The sequence below is a fragment of the Mauremys reevesii genome, linkage group 2 (assembly GCF_016161935.1).
Source record: "Mauremys reevesii isolate NIE-2019 linkage group 2, ASM1616193v1, whole genome shotgun sequence".
Classification (NCBI taxonomy): Eukaryota; Metazoa; Chordata; order Testudines; family Geoemydidae; genus Mauremys; species Mauremys reevesii.
In genome coordinates, this window is record NC_052624.1 from 117,063,172 (window position 1) to 117,090,175 (window position 27,004).

Sequence of the window (27,004 nt, forward strand, 5' to 3'; positions counted from 1 at the left end):
TTATAACTACAGACTATCCCTCCATGATTATTTGGATACTTTTTGCAATATGAAACCTCTAAAATTAGGAAGCAATGTCTGGAATGGAACATACATTCAAAGGGTCACACTTCTTACCAATGAAGTTATTAGTGTTAATCTGGGAAAGTTAAGCAACTTACTAATTAAGCAGTAATGCCAACTGGCATATTTATTTAAGATCTACTGTTGCTCTCATTTTAATGAAGTGATTTCCTTTGGGGGAATTCAGACAGTTTTCAAAAGTAAACATGAGTGTACTTAAACCAAAAGGAGCAGTTTTCAAATAATTCTGGCTACGAAATCAAGTAACAAATAAACAGACTAAAGCAGAGGCAATATAGTGAAAACACTGTATTGTGACATGCTTTTCCAGTTCAAATGTTGAAAGCATTTTTTTTATTGAACAAATTATTAAATCCTACATGCAGAATTTTGAAAGTCTAAACTACATGTTAAACAGCTGAACACATCCTACTCACATTTTATCTCTGGATCTTTTAAACAACAACTAACAGTCTATTAATATAACTATAACCAACAGACTAATTTGGATGGACTTGATTTAGCTCTTGAAAATATTCTGTACAAGAGCACTAGTCATTAATTAGCTTTATTTTTTTAAATCACAAACACTATACAATCTGTCTTGTTGGTGTTAAAACATCTATTGTCTTAAAAAAAGTTTAATAAGTATTAAAGCAGTTTTAACAGCGATAAAGTAGGCTTTATTCCAGTCATGTGAGTTTGATTATTCAAACACAGATTTTTACAATAACAAAATCTACCAAGACCTACTTCTTTTGGAACTATGCCATTTGCTCTACTGGATTATGAAATTTATATTTTTACTTTTTAAAAATAAAGTGTCAGAATTATTTATGAAGACGGTAGTGCTTAGACCCAGCCAATACATTTTATAAATATGTTACAACTACACACAGTACACAGCTTCACAGTTCATGCGCTAGGCAGTGTCTAAAAAATCAGTTACTAACTTTCAAAAACATTTAAATATCTACGGTATTTAAACACAGTGTCTCCTAGTTTTTTCGTAAGAAAAGTAAGCTGTAAACATCTTTACCGTTAGTTCATGCCTTGTTTGCTAGGTAATGTGTGGGTATTTTTGTTTTTTATCTACAACCATTGGTGAAATAAGTCTGTGTTCTCAAAAATATTACATTCCATGAATAAAGCACAAATCTACTATATAACCATGTGATACAGCTACAGAAAATGAACTACGGTATTCAAAAACACAAAAGGAAAATTACTAAAACAGTCCTTAGCTGTTAGAGCTGATGCTTTCAGAATACAACAGATCAACAGTGGTACACTAAAAATGTCCAAAAATAAGGCCTCTGAAATAAATAGTTCCATTCTTTAAAAAAAGATATAATAAAAATGTACATCACATGGTCAATGTAGGTATAAAAATCATCACGTTAAACCATCCTGGATGATGTATCTGAAGTAAAATGGCCTAGGTTTTGCTTCTGTCGACGTCCTCTGTTGTTTTTAGGGCATTTTCTGTATTTTTTTTAAAAAGGAAGAAAATGTATTTTAATCTTATTCTGCATATTTAAAACAGCATTCATGATTTTACTTTCTTCTTTTAACCAACAATCACAACAACAGCATAGTGTCTATCAGCACCACTGACTGGGGAAGTGCACCGGAGCTTTGGTGGGTGGCACTTTGGAGGGTCTATGAGATCCCAGGCTACTGTGGTAGCAGCTGTTGCCAGGAGAGATTTCTTTCATGTGAATTTGGAGTTTGATTCTGCAAGGGTGGAAAGCACTCTGGCCTTGATCCCACACAATAGTTAAGCATGTGATTAACCCCACCGACTTCACTGGATCTCCTCACGTATTTAAAGGTGAGTACATGCTTAAGGGCTTTGCTAGATCGAGGCCAAAGTGCTCAGTGCCTTATGGGGTGAGGCCCTTGATGAGAAGAGGATCTGGACGTCACTACAGTTATCTGTGCCTTTGTCAACTCACGTTCCCACAGGGCTATCTCTTAAGATATCTTGGAAACTTAACTGAGTGCAAAATTCAGCTGCTCATTTCCTAAGAGGAGCTTAACATGGACAGCACATTGCACTGGCACTCTCCAGAGAGCACTAGCTGCATATTCATTTCTAGGTGGAGTTTAAGGTGTTGGCTTTAACCAATAAAGTCCTAAATGGTTAAGCAGCTGGGTACCTGAGGGATGCACCTTTCTCCATATGACAGCACCGCATTTATAATCAGTGGAGGGGCCTCAACCAACCCATCCTCTGGTGGGGGGAAAGGGCCATGTTTTTCATGAGTTATCTTCTACTCTGGAAGTATCTCCCACTTTGGGCTAACCCAAGGGTTCTCAAACTTCATTGCACCATGAGCCCCTTCTGACAACAAAAATTACTACACGACTCCAGGAGGGGGAGACTGAAGCCTGAGCCCGCCCGAGCACCACTGTCCGAGGAGAGGGTGCGGGGCAAAGCCAAAGCCCAAGTCCCACAAGCCCAGGCAGCGAAGGCGGGGCAAAGCCCAAGGGCTTTAGCCCCAGGCACATAGGTGCCAACTTTTCCGGGTGCCAGTGGGTGCTCGTCCCCGGCCCCGCCCCGACTCCACCCCTGCCCCGCCCTCATTCCAACCCCTTCCCCAAATCCCGGCCCCGCCTCTTCCCCTGAGCACACCACGTTCCCTCTCCTCCCTCCTAACACTTGCTGCGTAAAATGCTGTTTCGCGGCTGCAAGTGCTGGGAGCAAAGTGAGACAAGCTGGGACGCAGTGCGCTCAGGGGAGGAGGTGGATGTGGAGCGGAGGCGGAGGTGAGCTGGGGAGGGGAGCTGATGGAGGGTGCAGAGCACCCACCAATTTTTCGCCGTGGGTGCTCCAGCCCCGGAGCGCCCACAGAGTTGGCGCCTATGCCCAGGCAGGGGGCATGTAACCTGAGCCCCACTGCCCAGGACTGAAGCCGTTGGGTCTCAGCCCTGCATGGTGAAGCTCAGGCTTTGGCCCCAGGCCCCAGAAAGTCTAATGCCAGCCCTGGCGACTCCATTAAAATGGGGTCGCAACCCACTTTGGGGTTCCAACCCACAGTTTGAGAACCACTGGTCTAACCAATTTGCTAACGTTTGAGATCTACTGTAAAGCTCATATTTTCTCCTCAGCTTTTGGCACAGGATTGGTGGAGGGGAATGGAGCAGTTAGCAGTGATTTGTGTGTGAAGGGGTAGTTTATTGTCCTGACTGATTTAGATTTTGTGATAAATACAGAGGCATCGTGTAACCAGTCTGGACACATTCATCATTCTATATTTGATCACTGTATTTTTTAGAACATGTGTTACGCACATAGAGCTTCGGGACGGTCAAGTTCCTAAATACATTTATAATAAATAATCACACATACATAAAAATGTGTGGTGTTATATTGCTTTTATAATTACCTACCTTGTTATGCACATGACAATTGCAACTATAATGGCAATCTGTACAGCTCCAATTATTGCTGCAATAAGGACATGTGTAAGCTTTTGTCTGCTTGGGACAACATAAAGAATACTAAAGTCCGTCTTTTCACAGTGCTGTCCAGTATATCCTGATTCACATCTGAAAGAGACAAGGAATATTTCATGGAATATTGAGTCTTATCAATATGCAAATCATTCTGCAGATAAAATAGTAATCCGAGGGACAGGCAGAAAGCCTAGTAATCAATGAAAACTTGAAAAAGGGACATAATGTAAAGGATGGAGGATAGTATAGAGACAGCAGGAGAGAAACCCACTTTTAACTGTCTGCGCTGCTACTTCCGTGACCTCAAATAAGATTTGAAGGCAAGAACAGCACAAGGGATTTCCTCTGAGATTCAGCCAGTTCTGAAAACGAATGAAGCAAGCAGGACTGTAGCTGTCACACAGGCCGTGGCTGAGTAGAGTGCGAGGTTTTAGACAGCATGGGTCTTCCTTTTGTGGAGAGAGGGAGGCACAGAGTGGATGTCCTCCACTTTCATCGAGTACAACTAATTTTGCCTAGTAAGGCTCCCTGTGCCCTGTGGTGTCAGTTCAGCAAAGGAAGTAAGCATAGACTTTAAGAATGTGATTTCAGCGGGACGGCTCATGTGCTTAAAGTTAAGCACGTGCTTAAGTACCTTGTTCCCTAACTTAGGCCCCACTTCAACAATAAACAGATGTGATAAAACAAGTGGGCAGAGGATCTCCAGAAAACTCAGTCAGGGACCAGGGTGCATAGAACAAAACAGAAATATATGACACAAATCAAAAGACAATGATGAGGAACAATGGAGAAAAATAGATGATGATATTCTGGAAGTGTGTATATATAACAGGCCTATCAGAGCTAAGCAAACTGTGTAGAGTTTGGTTTGTGTCAGTTACAGGAATGGAACTCTGCAAGGCATTTGTGTAGGACTGGTACCAACACCACTTGCTTTATCAGGGTGGTGGGTTCCAGCTCAAACCTGCCCCAATGCTCTACCCCCAGCCAGCTCTTAGCCTGGACTCACCAAACGCCCAGTAGGCCAGAACTCCAGGCTGCAGATGCTAGACAAAGGCCAGGCTAGTTCCCCAGAAGACTGCACAGAAAGGTCAGGAAGGCTGGACAGTCCTGGCTCTCAAGTCAGATGATTCTAGGCTCGCACCAGGCACCCCCCAAAAGCCATGCAGGAAGATCAGTGCCGTAACAGGCACTAGTCAATGTCCCGGCAGGACAGAGCGTCCCATCAGAACCTTACTGGAAGGTGGGAAGCAGCACAGACTTGTCCTGCACAGCATGCTGCCCCACTTCCTCTCAAACAAGTGAGCAGTGCTCCTGAGGGAGTCCCTGGAAATTTGGGAGGGGTGTGAACAGGCTGGTAGGAGGCAGAGCAGGAGCACTTTTCTCTAAACAGCATCCTCCCCAGGCAAACCAGCCGATTTCTCAAAGGCAAATTCAGTGGATGTTTGTCCTGATCAGAGCAACACACATTTTCAATCCATGCAGGGCACAGCCCTAGAGAAGAAGACAACGAGAGCACATTCCTGACTGAGCCATGCTGCCGAGGGGAGGGAGGCTGAAGAGCACACAGTGGAAAGCATCACATTGAATGCCCAGGATTAATGGAGCCAGCGTCCCCTGTGGATTCTACATAGTTAACAGGCCCTACCCCATACCTCTCCATGCAGCCAGAGCTAGACCAGCAGCCTCACCCCTGACTTGGGGGAGAGGGGGGACTACAAACAGAAAAAATCTCAGCTTTAACATTAAAATGTAAACGTTGCTCATTTTCCTTGTGAAGTTAGCCTTGAAAATGAACTGATGTAAACACATCAGTAGCGTTGAATTCAACAAGCAATTGGCCTCCACTTTTGCAGGAGCAGGCTGGAGAGGAATTAGAGATACGTGCACTCACACCTAAACACACACACACACACTCCGATATAACAAAGTCAGTTACGCTTGGGTGTATCACAAAGAATCACTTCAACTCACCCCCAAATCCATCCCTGTGTTTGGTGAGGTGACGATGGAGGACAGGAAATAGTTACATTTGGGGAAGCAAAAAACTGTTCCACAGGCATGCAGGGAAAATGCCCTGGATTTTCAGTGCTATGAAACCCATGTATTCTTGTGAATACACTTTCCTCAGCTACGGGCTTTCTGCAGGAGACATTGGCTCACAGATTGGATATGTACCAATAAAAGCAGCGTCATTAAGAAAAAGGCACAACATTACGCTAGATATCATTAGCAGTGGATGGGAAAGGAACCAAGATAAATGTATGTACATTTATAAGAAGGAAGGAAATGACAGAGGAACCTGTTTGTGCATTACCTAGTAGGAAGAAAGGAAAAGAACAGGTGACAGATAGAACGCTAAGTTGTTATTCCCTACTTTGCTTTTGTCTTCTTTAAAGAAGACAGTAGCCATGGTAGGCTTAATGCAAGAACCATTCTATAAAGCAGAACCAAGAAAGAAGAGGTTAAAGAATATCCAGTGTGACAGGGTCGGGCCAGATGGCAACAGAAGTGTGATAGAAGGCAGATATATTAGTCCCAGATTAAGTAGATCCCTTTTCCCTGGGTAAGGTAACAGGGGCAGTTCCAGAACAAGCACGAACTTGCTGGAACCAACTAAGGCAGGCAGGCTAATTAGGACACCTGGAGCCAATTAAAAAGAAACTGCTAGAATCAATTAGGCTGGCGAATCGGGGCACTTGAGTTAAAAAGGACCTCACTTCAGTTTGTAGCTTGCATACGAGGAGCAGGGAGCAAGAGGCACTAAGAGCTGAGAGTGAGAAGACATATTGTTGGAGGACTGAAGAATACAAGCATTATCAGACACCAGGAGACTGGTCCTGTGGTGAGGATAAAGAAGGTGTTGGAAGGAGGCCATGGGGAAGTAGCCCAGGGAGTTGTAGCTGTCGCGCAGCTGTACCAGGAGGGACTATAGACAGCTGCAGTCCACAGGGCTCTGGGCTGGAACCTGGAGTAGAGGGCAGGCCCGGGTTCCCCTCAAACCGCCCAACTCTTGATCAGACACAAGAGGAATTGACCTGGACTGTGGCTTCTGCCAGAGGGGAAGGTCTCTGGGCTGTTTCCTGACTCACATGGTGAATCTCTGAGATGAGCAAATCTGCCAATAAGCGCAGGACCCACCAAGGTAGAGGAGGAACTTTGTCACACCAGATAATCTGAAAATATTCAGATCATTACAGTTCAATGAATGTCACCCTAGAATGCTAAAGACATTCTCAGAACTACTGAAATGGTTGGAAATTTTTGAGAACTCCTGCAGGGCAAGAGAGATCCCAGAGGACTGGAATAAGGCAAAGAAAATACTGAGTTCAAGAATGGAATTGGCAGGTGAGGGGATGAAGTGTTATGGACCAAACCTCTAATTACCTGGTAAACTAGTAAAGCAGTCCATTTTATAAGCACTTACTGGAAAATAATATGATAAATAGTAGGCAACATGGGTTTATCAAAATAAAATTACACCAAATTAAATTAATGTATTTCTTTATTCAGACAACAGGCAAAGGGCTCAGCTGTGTGTTGCTGGCACAGCCCTACACTGCGGGTGATGCAAAGCTGCACTGTCCCAGGGCAAGCACCTGGAGGCAACCTAGAGCCACTAGCTGGGCAGCGACAGCATGGCCACTGCTAAATCACTTGATGGGGTGCAACTGAATACCCCTCACACAATCGGACAGCTCCACTGGCTGGTGAGTAGGGCCTGAAGTCATAGTCCTCTCTCCTTCCACACCCCTATTGGGGTACCAGGCACCTGCAAGGCATCAGAGTCTGCAATCATGCCTAGCCGCTGTGTAGACTGCCCAGTGTGCCAGGAGATCCTTTGCCATCACTATACACCTACTTGTGTGAGGTAGAATTTGAGATTCTCTGTAATTTCGTAAGTCATTGCTATATCAGAGCTCACCATCTAACTGTCAGGACTAAATTTTATAACGGCACACCTCACCACCAGACACAAAACCTCCGTTGTGCATAGGCACCCTAAGAGTTGCAGATACACACGCGTGAGTAAAAATGAATTTGTGTGCATCAGAATTTGCACACAAGCAAGTCAGGTGTGCACGAGAGTGCAAAGTCCTTTCGAAAATCTGTCCCTTGACATTTGCCCACCATATTTCCCTTTATACAGAAGGAAGGATAAATGGTTTACTTGTATACTGCTATGGGATTACTGTGACTCAGTGCCGCACTTTTAATGGAACCATGTTTGTTCCAGAACATCTGATAGTGAAAGCAGGAAATGTGTATTACGAGGAAGTCTGAAAAGATGAATACACAAGTGGTTAAAATAAAATCCAGTGGAGAGTCCAGTTTCACTGTCAAATTAGAGTGGGCAAGTTGTTCTTCAGTAGCACCCAAATGGAGTCAGTTCTCATGGCTCCCGTACTTAATATTGTTTAATCTTTTCATTTCTGACGTGGAGGATGGGATGGAGAGCAGCACTCAATGCTGGTCACTTCACTACCAGAAAAATAAGATGGAGGGCATAACAAATTTGCCAAAAATGAGCAGGGGTCTGTTGTGAGAGCTCTGCTGCTGTAAATGGCAGCTTGATCCCTGCTAAAGGAAGCGAGAGTCTGACACACTCGCTAAAGAGGGTGAACATAAAATGAAAAGGTTATTGTGTCCCAGTAATGAGGAAAAAGGTCAGATGAAAAGGAAAATAATGATTTGTAAAAGGCTGTGTTCCCAGCCATGCTGGCTCGTGAGGGGGCCCTCCACTCCCTCCTGGGCTACTCTAGCACTTTCAAGGAGGATCAAGGTAGGAAATATGTTGAAGTCTAGCAGCTTGACAAGTGATCTTTTGAAGAAAAGTAAAGCAATGAGCTACAGAAAGCTACAGAACCATATGTCACTAGTCTGAAAATACCACCAGGGCCCATATATTCAGGATAAACATTCTTTAATGATGTTTGCTCATAATAACTAGACCATCACCATCCACAAAAGAAAAGTGGCCATTTTTCTTTCAATACACTCCTTAATTACTTCTTACTTTAGAAGAAATAGGATTAATTTTACTTGGAAACTAAAGAAATAAAGTAGAAAGTTCACACATTTTTGGAAATGTGTAATTTCAGCAGTATACTGAGTTGCCATAGTATACTGAGCAGACAATGGACACCGTTTACTTTTTTTATAAAATAATATTTACTATTGCATAAAAGAAATGGTTAAAAGTAAAATGTTGACAAACTAGAGGGGGTTTTGACAAGAGTAACAGATAATAACCAGGTCACATGAGGGATTGACTTATAAGAAAAAATTAAAAGAGATCAATGCATAAATGGAGATTAGTTACTTGTAACTGGAAGTTCTTCCAGATATCTGGTCCCTATCTGTGTGCCACACATGGGTGTGTACACATGCCATGTGCCCGAGAGAGAACTTCTAACAAGCTGCGCCCCACACATGCACAGTAGTTCTCCTTGTGCTCCAGACCGAAGACATAAGAGGCAGTGCGGGCTGATGCCCCTCCAGTTCCTACTGCAAATTCAGTAGGATCCAAAACAGAGGGGCCAGAGGTCAGGTAGTGGAATAAAGATAGGGACCATAGGCACATTAGTGGGTGCTTCGTACCCACTGGCAGCCAGCTTCCCCCAATCTCCTGCAGCGCCTCCCATCCACCAGGGGCCCCACCAGGGGCCCCACCAATCAACTCCTCCCCCTCCCTCTCAATCAACTGTTTTGCGATCAACTGTTTTGCGGTGTGCAGGAGATGCTGGGAGGGAGAGGGAGGAGTGGGAACGGAACAGGGCGGGAAGAGGCAGGGCGGGGGCGGAGAGGGAGCAGGAAGAGGCTGGGTGGGGGTGGAGGCTTGGGGGAAGGGGTGGAGTGGGGGCAGGGCCTGGGGTTGAGTGGGGATTGGGCACCCCCGGCAAAGTAAAAAGCCGGCACCTGTGCTAGGGATCACACATCTTGAACAACTTTCAGTTACAGATAAGTAACCTCCATTTCCTCTTTGAGTGCTGATCTCTAAGTATATTCCACATGTGGGTGATTGACAAGTAGTATTCAGACTGGAGGTGGATATGAGGATGCTGGCAGGAAAGTCCTGTACTTCCTGCTGTTGCATCTGTAGTGGAGGCCTGAATTAGTGGGTAATGTTTTGTGAATGGAACTCCAGGGTAGCCACTCTGTGTATGTCCACTATAGTATGCCTCTTCACACTTCGGCCACCATTCCAGAGGCCATGCTTCCATGTAGACAGGGCCGAAGAGAACTGGGGGGGAGCCGGTACAAATTACCGGGGCCCGGCAGTCCGGAAGGGGGCCCGGCTTCCCCAGCTTCGTTGGCCCTGTTTAGCTGGTCCGCCCTTGCTGGGGGGCCTGAATTTTTTTTTCCCCGGGGCCCAAACCTGTTCTCGGAGGCCCTGCATGTAGATGACGCGCGTTAAAAAAATAATGCATTAATTAAATATGTGACTGAACTCCTTGGGGGAGAATTGTATGTCCCCTGCTTTGTTTTACCCACATTCTGCCATATATTGCATGTTATAGCAGTCTTGAATGATTACCCAGCACATGATGTTCATTTTAAGAACACTTTCACTGCAGATTTGACAAAATGCAAAGAAGGTACCAATGTGAGATTTCTAAAGATAATTACAGCACTTGACCCAACGTTTAAGAATCTGAAGTGCCTTCCAAAATCTGAGAGGGACGAGGTGTGGCACATGCTTTTAGAAGTCTTAAAAGAGCAACACTCCAATGCGGAAACTACAGAACCCAAACCACCAAAAAAAAAACAACCTTCTGTTGGTGGCATCTGACTCAGATGATGAAAATGAACATGCATTGGTCTGCACTGCTTTGGATTGTTATCGAGCAGAACCTGTCATCAGCATGGATGCATGTCCCCTGGAATGGTGGTTGAAGCATGAAGGGACATATGAATCACGTAAATATCTTGTGACACTGGCTACAACAGTGCCATGCAAACGCCTGTTCTCGCTTTCAGGTGACATTGTAAACAAAAGCGGGCAGCATTATCTTGTGCAAATGTAAACAAACTTGTTTGTCTGAGTGACTGGCTGAACAAGAAGTAGGACTGAGTGGATTTCCAGGCTCTAAAGTTTTACATTGTTTTGTTTTTGCATGCAGTTTTTTGTACATAATTCTACATTTGTAAGTTCAACTTTCATGATAGAGATTGCACTACAGTACATGTATTAGGTGAATTGAAAAATATTATTTCTTTTGTTTTTTTACAGTGCAAATACTGGGTAGGAAAGCTCTTATTGCAATGGAGTCCATTGTCACTCCGATAAAGTTAATCATCTGTGTGGGTGTTAAAACAGACTTTTCTTTGTTTACTGAATGCTGATAGAAGATGCAGCAGGAACATAGTCGCTGACCTGACATCTTTGCTGGAGCAATATAGTAGGAGCCAATCGTCAAGATATTGGGCTGCAAACACAGAGAAGACCTCTGTGAGTACTCTGGGTGCTGTTGCTAGTCCAAAGGGAAGGACTCTGAACTGAAAATGTTCCTGACCCGCTAGAAACCAAACAAACTTTCTCTGGGATGGATTAATATCTACATGGAAATACGTGTCCATGTTGCAAGCCATGAACTACATCCCTTCCTGTAGGGAAGGGATTATTGATGCTAGTGTAACCATCCTGAATTTTGACTTTTGAATAATGATGTTAAGTTGTCGAAGGTCCAGAAGGGGTCTCCACCATTCAAATTTTTGTGGGACTAAGCAATAAAGGGTATAGAACCCCTCCCTTGATACTGAGGTGGCACTTGTTCTATTGCCTCTTGTAGGAGAAGGGAGTCCACCTTCTGTTGGAGGATCACCTCATGAGCGTTCTCTCTGAAGGGAGACCAGAATGGGAGTTTGTGAGAAGGGAGGGAAACTCTACAGAGTACACTTGATGGATAATTTCTAAAACCCCAACTGTCTGTGAGTGCAAAGGGAGAGGCAGCCCCCGCCAAAATAATGGGGAAGGTGGCTGGTATCAACAGTGGTGGACAGATCTTGACCAAGGTGTCAAAAGCAGCCTTTAGTGGGTAGCTAGGAATGGGTAGAGGTTGTGGTAGTGGGGGGCTGAAAAAATGAGACTTCTGAATTCTCTGTTTTTCCCCCGGGGGCTTGGCTGGATGTTGATGGCAAAAAGTCTATGGGGGGAGAGACAGGGCTTGGCTTATACACCTGCCTCTGATGTTTTTTCCTTAGGGCCAGGGTGTAAATTCCCAGGGTCCATAGAGTTCACCTGGAGTCTCTCAACAAGTGCAGGGACTCATCTGATTTCTTGTTGAAATTCGACTCATAAAAAGGCAGGTCCTGCGTGGTGTTCTGGATCTTCCTGGGGAGCCCTGAGAAGTGAAGCTAAGACTCACGCCTCATCACTATGCTAGCCGTCAAGCCTCTGGATGCATGTCTGCTTTGTCCACTGCAGCTTGAAGGAAATTCTTTGCTACTAACTTGCCCTCTTCTATGAAGGACTGAAAATGGGCTCCATTCTCAGGGGGAAACTTGCCCTAAAAGTCAGCCCGCCTGGAGTAATTGTTAAAATCATGTTCTCCTAACAAGGCCCAATACTTTGCAATATGGAACTGTAGGCTCATAGAAGAAAAGGCCTTTCTTTCCCAAAGAACTAGCTACACTAACAGCGTATAGGTGTCCAGAAGAGATGGCGAAGATGAAGCCATGGTTTCATCTAGAGCAGTGGTCACCACCCGGTCGATTGCGATCAACTGGTCAATCCTGGAGCCTCTGCCAGTCGATTGCGATCTCCGACCGCTAAAAGTCTGGCAGTACAGCGGGGCTCAGGCAGGCTGCCTGCCTGCCCTGGCCCCACACCGCTCCCAGAAGTGGCTGGCTGCTGGCACATCTCTGCGGCCACTGGGGAGTGGGGCGCCTCCATGCGTTGCGCCCGCCCACAGCACCATCCCCGCAGCTCCAATTCACTGGTTTCTGGCCAAGGGGAGCTGTGGGGGCGGCGTTTGCGGGTGTGGGGAGTGCACAAAGACCCACAAAGACTCACTAAGTGCTGCAAACAAACTTGCCGGCAGATGTCGGTCCTTGTGTTTTGGAGCTGGCGCCACCAATGATACTGACAGATCCCTTTTTTCCCTGCACACTTTACCTTTCCAGGTGCGGGTCTTTAACAGTCCTGGACCCATCAGATCCATGTGTAAAGGCTAACCCGGTCTGGACAGGCTCAGGGAGGGATCCCTTCTCTTATGAGCAGATCTGGACAGGGTTCTGTCCTTATAACCACTAAACTGCCCCCTACTGTCAAGGGAAGCTCAGGAAGAAGATTCCTTGTCTTAGCAGTTGTAGGCTCTGCTTCTAAGCTTGTGCTCGGAGGGGTGCTGCTCGTCTGCTGGTGACGATGTATGGGAGGGGGTCTCCCTGGCCGAGATCAGAATGAGGCCTCACAGCCTTCTCCCTAAGGTGTTTTCTTAATCAAAGCTCATAAGCTTTGCATGTTCATGGTGGAAATGAGTGACAAATGCCGCACAGAGAAGGTCAGAGCAAGGGCAGGAAACACAGTTCTTGAACTCCTGAACTCGACATAGTCCCAGACAATGGGGAGGGAGTCCCTAATAATGGGAAAGAACTAGTTACACTAACTAACTATACTAATATATAAACTATAAAAACTATTTACAAATATATGTACAGGATAAAATGCATGCACTAAGGATAAAAACTGGAGAAATCTGTGAACACAGGGATTCTGACTCAGGCCATGCAGCGGGAAGAAGGAACTGGAGGGGCATCAGCCTGCACTGCCTTTTGTGCCCTCAGTCTGGAGCATGAGGAGAATGACAGCACATGTGTGGGCCAATGGACACTGCTGGTTAGAATTTCTAGGCTCAGGCAGATGGTGTGCATGCACGCCCATGTGTGGAATATACATAGGAACCAGCACTTACAGAACTTGGTTTAAGTGTTGATTAAAAAGTGATGTAAAAACTACTACAAGTTTTTAAAGAATGCAAACTCCAAGGAAGGAGAATTATGTAGGGCAGGAGTTGTCAAGCTTTTGTACTGTGGATATCTTAACAGACTGTATACAGTGTAGTTGTAGCCATGTTGGTCCCAGGATATTACAGAGACACGGTGGGTGAGGTCATATCTTTTATTGGATCCACTTCTGTTGGTGAAAGAGACAAGCCTTTGAGCCAAACAGAGCTCTCCTTCAAGTCTCTGTAGCTTGAAAGCTTGTCTCTCTAACCAACAGAAGTGGATCCAATAAAAGATATGACCTCACCCACCTTGTCATCTTATCAGCTTGTGTCATGAACACTTCCTCCCACCCCCATTTATGATAATACAACATCCTTGTGGCAAACTACAGCAATTGCTTACACTGGAAAGTATTAAAAGAAAATATTGTATTTGTAGGTTCTTTTTAATAGGATTTAGCAGCTGAAAATGAGGCACCAGTATCATGTGACCAACCAGCTCCCCACAATCCACCAACACTGTGGACCACTGGCAGTTCATGGGTCATTATTTGGGAATCATCAAGTTAGGATGATACCAGGAGAGGCATGGGGATGTGTGTGTCAAAACTAGGGATAATGGGATGGGAATTGAGGAAGGGAAAATTTAAGTCATAGGCTTCCCCATCACAAACTCCAAGTATTCACTTATCCACAACTGCCTCAGTTCTCACCTAGCTCCATCTTAGATGCTACCATCCAACGAACTACCTCCCCAGTCACCCTCCAGAATCCCCCCATCTATCAAGCACCTAGACACAGCAACCACGTTTTGTGCAGCTCCTTGTCCTGCCCTGACTGCTGCTTGGGGCAGGGTAGGTTGCTGGTAAGTTTATAAATTTGTGCAAATTACCTAATTCAATCATTTCTATAAAATGTGACACAGAGTGACAGAAGGCTTGGCAGCTATGTTCACTGGCCTGCAGAACTGGGCTGGTCCCCTGGGAGGAGCAATATATTACTTCCCAAGGTGTGCACTGATGAGCTGCAGAAGAGACTCTGCCTGCCCCCAAGCCCCACTTCCCTCATGCTCCTACTAGGGTAGGGCAGCTCTGCACTGCCCCCTACACATGGATGTGGCTTCAATGCCACAGTCTAGCCTACAGCACATTATCACAAACCAATGTTTTCAATATTCTATGTATAAAATGCATTGTGTTTAAGCTTTACACAGTACTTCAGCATGAGTTTCAGATGCATATAGAATCTGTGTTGCTTATTCTTTCACTGACTTACCGGCAGGATGCCTTCTGAGTGGAATAAATGAATTCGCATTTTCCATGTATACAGTAACCATTGAAGCTTTCTGAACAAGGTATGTGGTTTCCAATATAAATGTCTTCTCTTTGATCACTGGCATCTTGAAAACATACACAAATAGATTTTGTAAATATACAAAACAAACACAAATATAGCATCCTTCCAAAAACTTCTGTGGTGACAGGATGAAGCATTAATAAAGCAGTGGTTTAGAGCTCAAGTTTCACAGAAGCCTGTGGAATTTAGCAGCACACTCACTCAACACTGAAAAATTACCCCTTAGTGATAACTAAATCTGCTGCTATTGTGGGCTTCCTAAACTGGAGATAACCTTCCTGACTTAGGCCTGGTTTACACTGGGTGTAGGGGGAGGGGGAAGGATCGATCTAAGTTATGCAACTTCAGCTACGTGAATAACGTAGCCGAAGTCGACGTACTTAGGCCTACTCACTGTGGTGTCTTCACTGCGGTGAGTGGACTGTTGTCGCTCCCCCGTGGACTCTGCCTGTGCCTCTCGCGGTGGTGGAGTACAGGAGTCAATGGGAGAGCGCTCGGGGGTCAATTTATCGTGTCTAGATAAATGGGCAGCGATCGATCCAGCAGGTAGCGTAGACATACCCAAAGAATCAACATATTGTAAAGGAGATGGGCTGAAGTTCTGCCAGTGGGGTCTAGGCAAACAGTTGGTAGACAGCCACATTGAGCACTTGGCTTGGGGAAAGCTGTGTCTTTCACACCCCTGAGCAAAGAAAGTTTCAGTGCTGTAAGTGGCAGTGAAGACAAGGCTTAACAGAGCTCTGGAGAAAAGCAAGATAGGATTACAAGAGAAAACTAAAGGACCGGAGTTATAAAGCGATAATAGAAAGAAGAGATGGCCAAGAAGGAGAAAATAGGGTGATAAAGAACCTGGAGGAGAGAGAGAGAGATAGGAACAAAAGAGGAGGAGAAACCCAAAAGACAAAAGAGAGGGCAGAGGGAAGAGGAGAAAGAGAAAGGGAGTGGGCAAGATAGACAAAGCCAGGGAATGAAGGTGGAGAAATGACTCAGGTGCAGAAAAGAAAGAGGGTGCAGCAGATGCAGGTGTAACCCACACACCTCCTGGGTGTGGTGTTCTGTCCTCTCTAGTTGCACCGAGACCACTTAAAGAGAGAGAGTTAAATGAGTCTGCCTCAGCTAATAGCCAGCTGCCTTTTAGCTCATGTGGTAGAGGCTCATGCACTAAGCTTCAGCAGTTCCCAGTTCAATCCCGGCGATGACCGGCGTCTGTCGGTGTTACACAGGGAGCACTTACTAAGACTTTAGAATAGGTTGAAGCGCTGGCAGAAGAAAGTTTAGAGCTCTAGAGCAATAAAAGAAAGAGACCTATGGGCACAAAGGACAAATTGCTGGAGCTTCTGAGAGCAGAGATGTGAAAGCAGAGAGAAGGGCCTGAAAGCAAAGACAGAGGAAAACATTTGAATAAATTAAAAATTATAAAAGTCTCCCCATGTCTAGCACCAGCTTCTGGCGGCAGCTCTTTGATCCACAGGGTTAACTGTTAGTACTCCAAGGACTACTATAGTAAACTGTACTGAGGCTCTTAGGATGCAAAGGCTTCTCCTGAGCCCTTCCCACACCCACACAATATGGCCTGCCTACTTTCCTGCAAAGAAGTCTCCTCCACCTCCTTTCCTTCTTCAGAATGAGTTCTCCTCCCCTGACTATCACAGCAGCTGTTGAAACAGCCCCCCTCTAGAATGACCAGAACCTCTGAGTAGCCAGCTCACTCTTCAGCAAAATCATTCTGAACTCCAGGCCTGGAATAGACCAGCCCCAGCCTATGCTGGGGCTGGGCCTGGCAGTGCTGGGAAGCAGCTAATAGCAAGAGTGTAGGGGTGGAGGTTATAAAGTTGTTCCCAGAAGCGATGAGGTGAGGTCAATTGGACTCAGTGCAGGCAGGACGCTTGGCTTGGCCCTACCTCTCAGCAGGCTCTCACCATCCCTCCGCCTCAGCATAAGTACATCACAGTGACTTCCCCAAAACCTCAAAGTAGCTAGCCCTCAAGTGACATCTACCTGGGCACAAGCCAGTTTCCTGAAGGTATCACCATCTTCACAGAAACATAGCCTTTTTTTCAAGGAGCCTGAGAAAAATCTGACTGGTCTAATAGAAGATCTAATCTGTCTGGACTTCCATAAGCATTTGATACAGTGCCACATAGGAAATTATTAGCTAAACTGGAGGATATGGGGATTAGTATAAGAACTGTAAGGTGGATGAGGAACTGGGTAAAAGGAAGAGAACAGGTTGTGCTGAAAGGTGAACTATCAGGCTGGAGTGAGGTTATTAGTGGAATTCCTCAGGGACCTGCTTTGGGACTTATATTAAATATTTTCATTAGTGACCTTAGCACAAGAAGCAGGAGCGTGTTAATGAAATTAGCTGATGACACCAAGCTGGGGGTATTATCAAAACAGAGGGGGACTGGAATATCATAGAGGAAGGATTAGATGATCTTGACTAGAGCAATAGAAATGTAATAGGAAAAAATGCAAAATCATGTACTTAGGGCCAGATAACAAAACTTTCTGCTATGAACTGAGGGGCTCAGCAGTTGTAAGTGACCAAGAAGGTGAAAGAGCCAGGTGAATTAGTTGATCACAACATGACTATGGCCTGGTCTACACTACGATTTTAGGTCGAATTTAGCAGCATTACCTCAATTTAACCCTGGACCCATCCACACAACGAAGCCCTTTTTTTTCGACTTAAAGGGCTCTTTAAATCGATTTCTTTACTCCACCTCCGATGAAGGGATTAGCGCTGAAATCGGCCTTGCCGGGTTGAATTTGAGGTAGTGTGGATACAATTCGATGGTAGTGGCCTCCGGGAGCTATCCCAGAGTGCACCATTGTGACTGCTCTGGACAGCGCTCTCAATTCAGATGCACTGGCCAGGTTCACAGGAAAAGGCCCGCGAACTTTTGAATTTAATTTCCTGTTTGGTCAACGTGTTTGCAGAGCTCATGCAGAGCTCATCAGCATGATGTGCACATTGCCGGGGCACATTGCCCAGCCCGTACTTTGTGAGAAGCCTATGACCATGTCCCTCTCGTCACCGCGCTTGCCTGGTTTTGTGCGAAACAATTGTCTGCCATTGCTCTGACTGAGGGAGGGGCGACTGACGTCATGTCTTACAGGGAATTAAAATCAACAAAAGGGATGGCTTTGCATCAAGAAGAAACACAAACAACTGTCACATAGAATGGCCCCCTCAAGGATTGAACTCAAAACCCTGGGTTTAGCAGGCCGTTGATTTCACAAAACAAATCAGGTCAATTTCTTATTTTGATCCACTCCATCTATCTTTTACATCTTAGGCTAGCAGCAGACAGTGCAGTACGACTGCTAGCCATCATCATCTCCTGGGTGCTCGGCAGAAGATGGGAATGACCTGGTTGAGTCACTCCCATGTCTTCCCAGGCACTCCTGACCGACTTCACCGAGATCAACTAAAAGAGCACCCAGGAGTATGATGACAATGGCTACCAATCGTAATGCACCGTCTGCTGCCAAAAGGCAATGAGCTGCTGCTATGTAGCAATGCAGTCCTATGTCTGCCAGCACCCAGGAGATGTACGGTGAGCTGAGCGGGCTCCATGCTTGCCGTGGTATGGTGTCTTCTCAGGTAACCCAGGAAAAAAGGCGTGAAACGATTGTCTGCCGTTGCTTTCACGGAGGGAGGGAGGGACGGAGGGAGGGAGAGGGGGGCCTGATGACATGTACCCAGAACAAGTACCCAGTACCTCGACACTGTTTTTGCCCCATCAGGCATTGGGATCTCAACCCAGAATCCCAATGGGCAGCGAAGATTGTGGGAACTGTGGGATAGCTACTCACAGCTACCCACAATGCAATGCTCCGGAAGTGACACTAGCCTCAGTACTGTGGACACAGTCTGCCGACTTAATGCACTTAGAGCATTTTGTGTGGGGACACACACAATAGACTGTATAAAAATGATTTCTAAAAAAACGACTTCTACAAATTCGACCTGATTTCGTAGTGTAGACATACCCTTAGAAACACCATTGTGATGTGGCTGTGAAAGAGGAAAATGTGATCCTAGGAAGTGTCAGTTGAGATATTTCTAGCAGAGAAAGAAAAATATTAATGACATTGTAGAAGGGACTAGGGAGACCTCATCCGGAATGCTGTGTGCAATTCTAGTCACCCATGTTTAAGAAAGGTGAATTCAACCTGGAACAGGTGCAGAGAAGGGCTGCTTCCATGATCAGGGCAATGGAGGGCATGTCTTCATATCTTATGAGCGGAGACTGGAAGAGTCTGGCTTGTTTAGCTTAGCACAAAGAAGACTGAGAGGGAAAATGTGATTTCTGTTTATAAATACATTGTGGGGAGGTGGAGTAAACACCAAGGCAATTGAAGGGCTACTGACATTAAAGGACAACATTGGCAGAAGAACAAATAGATAAAAACTGGTGATGAGTAAACTTAGGCTGTAAATTAGAAAGAGGTTTTTAACCATCAGAGGCATGAAGTTCTGGAACAGCTTCCCAATAGGAGTAGGAGGTGGCGGGGACAGACAACCTAACTGGTTTTAAGATGAACTTTGATAAATGTATGAATGGATTATATGATGGGGTTGCCTGAGATTGCAGAGGACTGGACTTCATGACTAAGTCTCTTCCAGTTCTAATTTCCTACACCCTTCATTTCTTGTTAATTCTTCTGATAAATGTTCCACATGAACTCACTCTCACAATGCTGCACTTTCAGCACACAAGCAAACTGGTAATACACACTCCTTGTATTCATAAACATTTCTAATTATCTTGTAAGCTTTTCTTCTCACTTCAGTCTCGTCAGTACACAGTGGCATCTAAACTATTTCAAATTTAACATAAACAAGGTGCTAACAAACAAAGTAACAAAAGCGGCAGCAGAGGATCTGGCCCATCTAATTTACATGGCTGAAAATCTTTTAAACAACGTGGTTCATCCACTATAGTCCAACAGGTGCAGAAGCAGCAAGTATAGAACCTGTCAGTTATTCAGAAATGATTGAGGAAGGCTGGGCAGAGGGGGCTTGTGCCACTTGTATAGAAGTCACATTTCTATTGTCTTGGAGCCAGCTAAAGCATTGGCACAGCAATTGGCGAAATGCTAATCCTATAACCGACTAAATACAGAAGAGAGTTCAGCATCCTAGGGAAACATGCCAGGCAGACTCGGAATAGTCATATCCCCTGCTCACCAGAGATTGGGTGATAGTGGTGTAGGAAAGCAGCTGTTCACTTCTCTCCTGGTTGTGAAGCAGATGAAAAAGGAGCATGCATGCTATATTTTGGTATCTTGGGAGAATGTAACATATTAACAAAATACCAGTACATTACCTTTCACCTCTGGTCGATACTGCATTCCATCATCTTTCTTTCCTACTGAGCTGGTGTCATCAGTTTCTATATGATAAATAAATAAAAATACATCTGTTTAGAAATGTTTATTTTCAGGCCATTGTGTTTTATTACAATGTAAGAAGTTGATATTTGAGAAAATAATTTAGTTACAGTCATTCAGTCACAGTCGATATTTTTCCTGTGGTATAGATAGGTAAACAACGACTACAGAGATTGTACTAGCTTCCAATTCAATTCTGGGTGCTCTTCCCGGTTTTGAGCTAAAAAGCCCTTTGCGGGGTGGTCCAGTGTATTTTACAGATAGCCTCTCATTTGTTCTTCAGCTAGACAGTTGAACTAGTTGGGATTCTCAAGTTTACAGAATCTAGATGTTAATGGCAGGGAGCTCTTGCCCACTCCTCTTCTCTTTCTCCTCTTCCCTCTGCCCTCTCTTTTGTCTTTTGGGTCTCTCCTCCTCTTTTGTTCCTATCCATCTCTCTCCTCCAGGTTCTTTATGGCAGAATACCCTCTGGGAAGGGTCCAAGGCCACAAACCGTGCAAACAATGATGCTCATGATTTGCATATGGCAGCACTCCCGTGCATAAAAAGCAAGTGGATAAGTATTTGCATGTCAGGCCCAAGCATGTTGACCCGCTAGGCATGCTGGAAGGCCTATCTAATTCTTGCTGTTGTGAGAGGATGACTTGGGGTGTTCTTGTAGGATGGAGCTCTCTTAATATGTTTCCATTGTGGCTGATTTCATGGACATTTAGACTATTGCTCAGATGTATTTTTTTAAATACGAGTTTTTTCTCGACCTAGAGCATAGTGATAGCGACATAATGTACATACAATACAAGCAAATAAATACATATATACATACATATTTTGGGTGGCAATTAGGAAAGATCATCAAATTTTAATACAAAAATAAAAAAAGAATTAAAGGCCCTGATTGGGCCCTTTATGATGCAAGAGACAATTCTAACAAAAATTAAAACGAGACCTACCTAAGCAGTGTCCAAGGTGCCTTATATCAATCTGTTCCTGCCTCAAACATGATGCTTCTCGAACAAAACATGGATTGTTATAAGAACTTCCATCAGAAGCACATACAGGATTAAAACTGTACCCACTGCAGTCTATATTACATACACACCTGTTAATAAAAATGACATCAAACAAATACAGTTAAAAAATTGTGTCTTGAGTAAACATTTGTTCATACATTAGCATCAGCTCTATGACCTGGGAGAAAAATCTGTTGTGTTTGGATACCAAAGAATTTGCTGCTGTCTCAGGTTTTCAGACAGAATGTATACAGTTTTGAATAGAAGCTACCCATGTACCCTTCAATATTTTATTGATGTTTTCATGGGTTTAATATAATATAAATCTTACTGATTATTTTAATTTCTGAAAAAACAACAGTAACATATTACAAGGAGAATTTATTAAGACAGTAAAACAATTTAGTGCATTACCTATTCCCATATGTGGGTAAAACCAAAGAAAGATTTTACATGTTTTGTTTGTTTTTTTGCAAAGAAAACTGAACGACTGTTGGAGGGAGGAGGGATGAATTCTCATTTCTATTAATCAAAACTAAGTATTTTTCATTTCAAAGGCTGAAGAACAGCAATAAGCTTGGTCAACTGTATTACTTTAACAAGCCATTCATTCATGCCTTTGAAAACGCACAGTGGTTCATTATGCTGTAATTAAAACAGGATTATGCAATCTGGATTATTTCATAATGTATCCAATTAACACATTTCTACTTTTAGGCAGAGAACATTTTTTTATCATTTGTAACAAAGAAACCATAGCCATGAGAGGGGAGAAAGATGTACTAAACATAAGGTCCATCCCCACACAAGGGCAGGATTGTCTCTACACCAGAAAACTGTATAGTCTAGGGGACACTACCTTTAAATGATAGAGTTTTGCTGCGGAATTCTGCAGTGAATCAATACTCAATCCTGACATTTCATATCAGGGAGGCTGCCTTGGAAAAGCTTAACAGTTCTGAAGTCTGTGTCACTCTTTCATTTAATTCAATAAAACTAATACTGTAATTTTTAATTTCATTAACAACTTGTTTTTAAATGATTTGCTCCACATATTTCTCACTGCTATGCATCTTCGGTTGTGCCTCAGGATGATGGCATACCACAAAACGAAGACAGCTGTGCGGCAGAGTATCTGGTATGGATTAAACAGCTCTCTATTGGCCTCCTCCTGCATGGTGGGAGGGTGTATGAGCATATTCTACTGGAAGAGAGTTCATGTGGCCATAAATCCTTAGTTATGGGGAGCTGCTTTCCTTCCCCCACCATGCAGTCCAGTCTGTGGGCAGTGACATGAGACTGAGTTAGAGTGCAAGACATACTGCTTTAAATAATCGCTCCCCTAATTCTAATTAAACACTGTGAAAAAACGGATTACAGATTTTAGAGTTCCTACTTCCCCTGGGCATCTACATCAAATTCTAGTGCAAATGCTTGGTGCCCATGAGGTTCTCTGAATAAGACAAGCCAATCTTTGAACTTAGTTTTACTGTTAGCCCTTTTTTTCTCCTCTCTTTCTATTAACAACTTTTGTTTTTTAATAAAGTACAGTGAGCACACCAAACAAGTTCATCCTGGCTTTAAAGGTATTATTTGTTCCAGTGATATTCCCTATACATAAATTGGGTAATATCTAGGGCTGTCAATTGATTGCAGGTAACTTGCAATTAACTCAAAACAAAATAACTGCAATTAAAAAAATTAATTGTGTTATACAATATAATACCAATTGAAATTTATTAAATATTTTTGGATTATTTTTACATTTTCAAATATATTGATTTCTATTATAACACAGAATACAAAGTGTACAGTGCTCACTTTATACTATTATTTTTATTACAAATATTTGCACTGTAAAAATGATAAACAAAAGAAATAGTATTTTTCAATTCACCTCATACAAGTACTGTAGTGCAATCTCTATCGTGAAAGTGTAACTTACAAATGTAGATTTTTTGTTGTTGTATAACTGCACTCAAAACAAAACAATGTAAAACTTTTGTGCCTACAAGTCCACTCAGTCCTACTTCTTGTTCAGGCAATTGCTAAGATACTGCTGACTGCTTCTTATTTACAATGTCACCTAAAAGTGAGACTAGGCATTTGCATGGCACTTTTGTAGCCAGTGTTGCAAGGTATTTACGTGCCAGGTATGCTAAACATTCATATACCCCTTTATGCTTCGGCCACCATTCCACGGGACATGCTTCCATGCTGATGACGCTTGTTAAAAAAAAATGTGTTAATTTAATTTGTGACTGAACTCCTTGGGGGAGACTAGTATGTCTCTTGCTGTTTTACCCGCATTCTGCCATGTATTTCTTTTTATAGCAGTCTCAGATGATTACCCAGCACACGTTCGTTTTAAGAACACTTTCACAGCAGATTTGACAAAACGCAAAGAAGGTACCAATATGAGATTTCTAAGGATAGATACAGCATTCGACTCAAGCTTTCAGAATCTGAAGTGCCTTCCAAAATCTGAGAGGGACGAGGTGTGGAGAATCCTTTCAGATGTCTTAAAAGAGCAACACTCCAATGCAGAAACTACAGAACCCGAACCACCAAAAAAGAAAATCAATCTTCTGCTGGTGGCATCTGACTCAGATGATGAAAATGACCATGCATCAGTCCACTCTGCTTTGAATCGTTATCGAGCAGAACCTGTCATCAGCATGGACCTATGTCTTCTGGAATAGTGGTTGAAGCATGAAAGGACATATGAATCTTTAGCACATCTGGCACATAAATATCTTGTGATGCTGGCTACAACAGTGCCATGCAAAAAGCCTGTTCTCACTTTCAGGTGACATTGTAAACAAGGCGTGGGCAGCATTATCTCCTGCAAATTGTAACCAAACTTGTTTGTCTGAGCAATTGGCTGAAGTAGGACTGAGTGGACTTGTAGGGCTTAAAGTTTTACATTGTTTTATTTTTGAATGTGGTTATTTTTGTACATAATTCTACATTTGTAAGTTCAACTTTCATTATAAAGAGATTGCACTACAGTACTTGTATTAGGTTGTAAAAAAATAAATATAAAATGAGCACTGTACACTTTGTATTGTGTTCTAATTTAAATCAATATATTTGAAAATGTAGAAAACATCCCAAAATATTTAAATAAATGCCATTCTATTATTAACAGTGTTATTAATTGCATGATTAATCACGATTAATTTTTGTAATCACGCAATTAATCACAATTAATTTTTTTAATCGCCTGACAGCCCTAATAATATCGCTAAAACTGGAATGAACTTTTTAAGTGCAACCATTCTGATTGTAATTTCAAAATTGCACGGATACTGCATCATAAGTATTTAAGTATCTTGGGCTGCCTTAAAACATTCATATAACCATTAAATATTATCATGTTAAAAACAGATTCTGAATATTATTTCTAAATGTACAACTAAAATCAGGATGGCTATAAATGCTAATACTGGTAAAACATTTACGTTTTAATTTATATTGGTTCCCACATAATGGTATCCGACAAAGGGCTTACACACATTTAAGGATTTAATATAACTCTCACTATATCAGAGGCTAGCAGATTAGCTGTTTTATTGTTCCCATAGCTTGACACTGCTGCTAAGTGTATTTCAGCTATTGTTTGTACGGCATTGACCATCTTGTCACTAATATTTGCATCACATTCACGCATTTTTAAACCACAGGAGCCAGTGCTGGATGTGACTATCACGTGGAATACATAGAGGTGCACATACAGACATACATAATTTCTGTTCCCAGACAAAATACCCTGCATCAAGATGGAACTATAGATAAGGCACCCAAAAAACCTTAACTCTGGCCTGTAGTGATGCCATTCAATAACCATACAATTATAATTAACACATTTTAGTCTTTGTGGTCGCAGACTATGCGTAACTGATTTTTAACACATTCATTTTTTCATCTTCCTGGTGTCACTACAGCTCAGAGCTCAAGTTGTTTGAGAGTTTTCACCATTCTTTTGCATACGTTAGCATGTTCAGATTTCTGTTAAGGTTGTCCTTAACTCTGAATTTCCTAAAGTTGGTAATGTTTGTTTTTTACATAATTACAATATACCTGCTATGTTTTTTTACCCTCCAATTACAGATATACACTCTCATATTTAAATCCCTAACGTGGTTTATGTGTTGGAATTTGCTTTTTATGATTATTAATAATACAAAAATACAGGAATACTAAACAAGAAACCCAAACGGAAGGCTACAATATGATATTTCTAATGATCTCCGCAGTCACCACATGCTGGTAAATTAAGATGGGTTTATAGCTGCTTTGCATTGCCAGAGCAGCACAAAGTTGGTGGGGTGTAATGGTAATTATAAGTAATTTGCAATTTACATACTGGTATAAATGTTTGGGATACCTGGTCTTTCTAAAAATATTTAAGTTAATTTTTGAACAAAACAAATTTCCAGGATGAGAAACAGTGAACCTTGACTGCTGTCGCTGAAAGGATATAGCAATTAACTTCTTTTTATTTTGATATGAAAGCCTGGAGGAAGATGGAGGGGGGGCATGCGATGGGTGAGCGCAGGGCTACGTGGGAAGCATGGGCGGGGAGTGAATGAGGATGACAGTGGGAAAAGGGATCTGTGAGAGTGCTAGAGTGGGATTCAGCCACAGTTGAGGGTAGGAATGTAAATGGGGCTGGTAGTGACAGGGTGGAGGGAAAGTTATATGCATGGGAGTTCTGTGTTGGGGAGACCAGGGCCATGCTCTGGGCGGAGGTGTGGGGTGGGAAGACCAGTCCCTTTTTCCAAGGCATCAGCATTTGAAAGGCTTCCAATAGCCCTATTAGCTCATCTCCACCCTGCACTGAGGCAGCGCCACCAGTAAAGGCATCTGCAGGAGAAAAGGGCAAGTCCTAAAAATGCAGAGGCAACAGTATTCAGGGCCTAGCCTCCTTTCTCACTTCTACCAGATGCCTATTCACATAGGACCAGTCTCCTGAACATAGCCCCCTTCCCAATATCTGTCCCCCATGCCCCTGACAAGCCTTCCCACTGTCCCAATACCAGAGAGCTGCATCATGAGAAGCCAAGGGAAGTGACTGTGACACTGCACCCATATTCATCACAGTGATATTATGATATGATTAGGACATAGTTATGATGTATTTTATGGAAGATAAGTAGGGCTCTGTGTTTGTCACAGAGGTCATGGAAGTCATGGATTCCATGACTTTCCACGATCTCCATGACTTCTGTGGGGGCCAGTGTGGCTGACCCCCAGGGCCACCCAAGTAGCTGTTTTCAGGGCCAGCTACTCAGGTGGCCCTGGCAATAGCCAGATCGGCTGCTGCTGGAGCGGCTCTGCAGCCAGCTGCTCTGGCAGCCCCGCAGCCAACTGCACTGGCCGCTGCTGGAGTGCTGCCTGAGCTGCAGCCGGTATAGCCAGCCTCCCCTCAGCAGCAGCCTCTTGGGGTGACCGCCCCCCAGCAGCAGCCCCCCAGGATGACGCCCCCAACAGCAGTGACCCCCTTAAGATTTAGTCTGGGGTATTTATAGTATAAGTCATGGACAGGTCACAGGCAATACACAAAAATTCACGGGCCTGTGACCTGTCCATGACTTTACTAAAAATATCTGTGACTAAATCGTAGCCTTAAAGATAAGTCATGTGAGGTGTCATTGGAAAGGTTATGATTTGCTGAATATGATTATCCTATTTGTATGCATGTATCATTTTTGTATCTGAAGTTATGAATATTGACTATGTATCTATTTCACATGTAGC

At 43.5% G+C, this 27,004-nt stretch overlaps 1 protein-coding gene across 1 annotated transcript in view; it reads right to left on the reverse strand.

The window, feature by feature from the left end:
* Positions 1–397: 397 nt before the first annotated feature.
* Positions 398–27,004, reverse strand: part of TMEFF1 (transmembrane protein with EGF like and two follistatin like domains 1) — a 196,955-nt gene continuing 170,348 nt past the window's right edge. The window contains exons 6-10 of the mRNA XM_039521421.1: positions 21,182–21,330; positions 20,168–20,233; positions 14,748–14,871; positions 3,460–3,618; positions 398–1,548 (exon numbers count right to left, since the gene is read on the reverse strand). Coding sequence (XP_039377355.1) covers positions 1,464–1,548; positions 3,460–3,618; positions 14,748–14,871; positions 20,168–20,233; positions 21,182–21,330 — 583 coding nt within the window. The 3' untranslated portion in view covers positions 398–1,463. The remainder of the gene's footprint in view (positions 1,549–3,459; positions 3,619–14,747; positions 14,872–20,167; positions 20,234–21,181; positions 21,331–27,004) is intronic.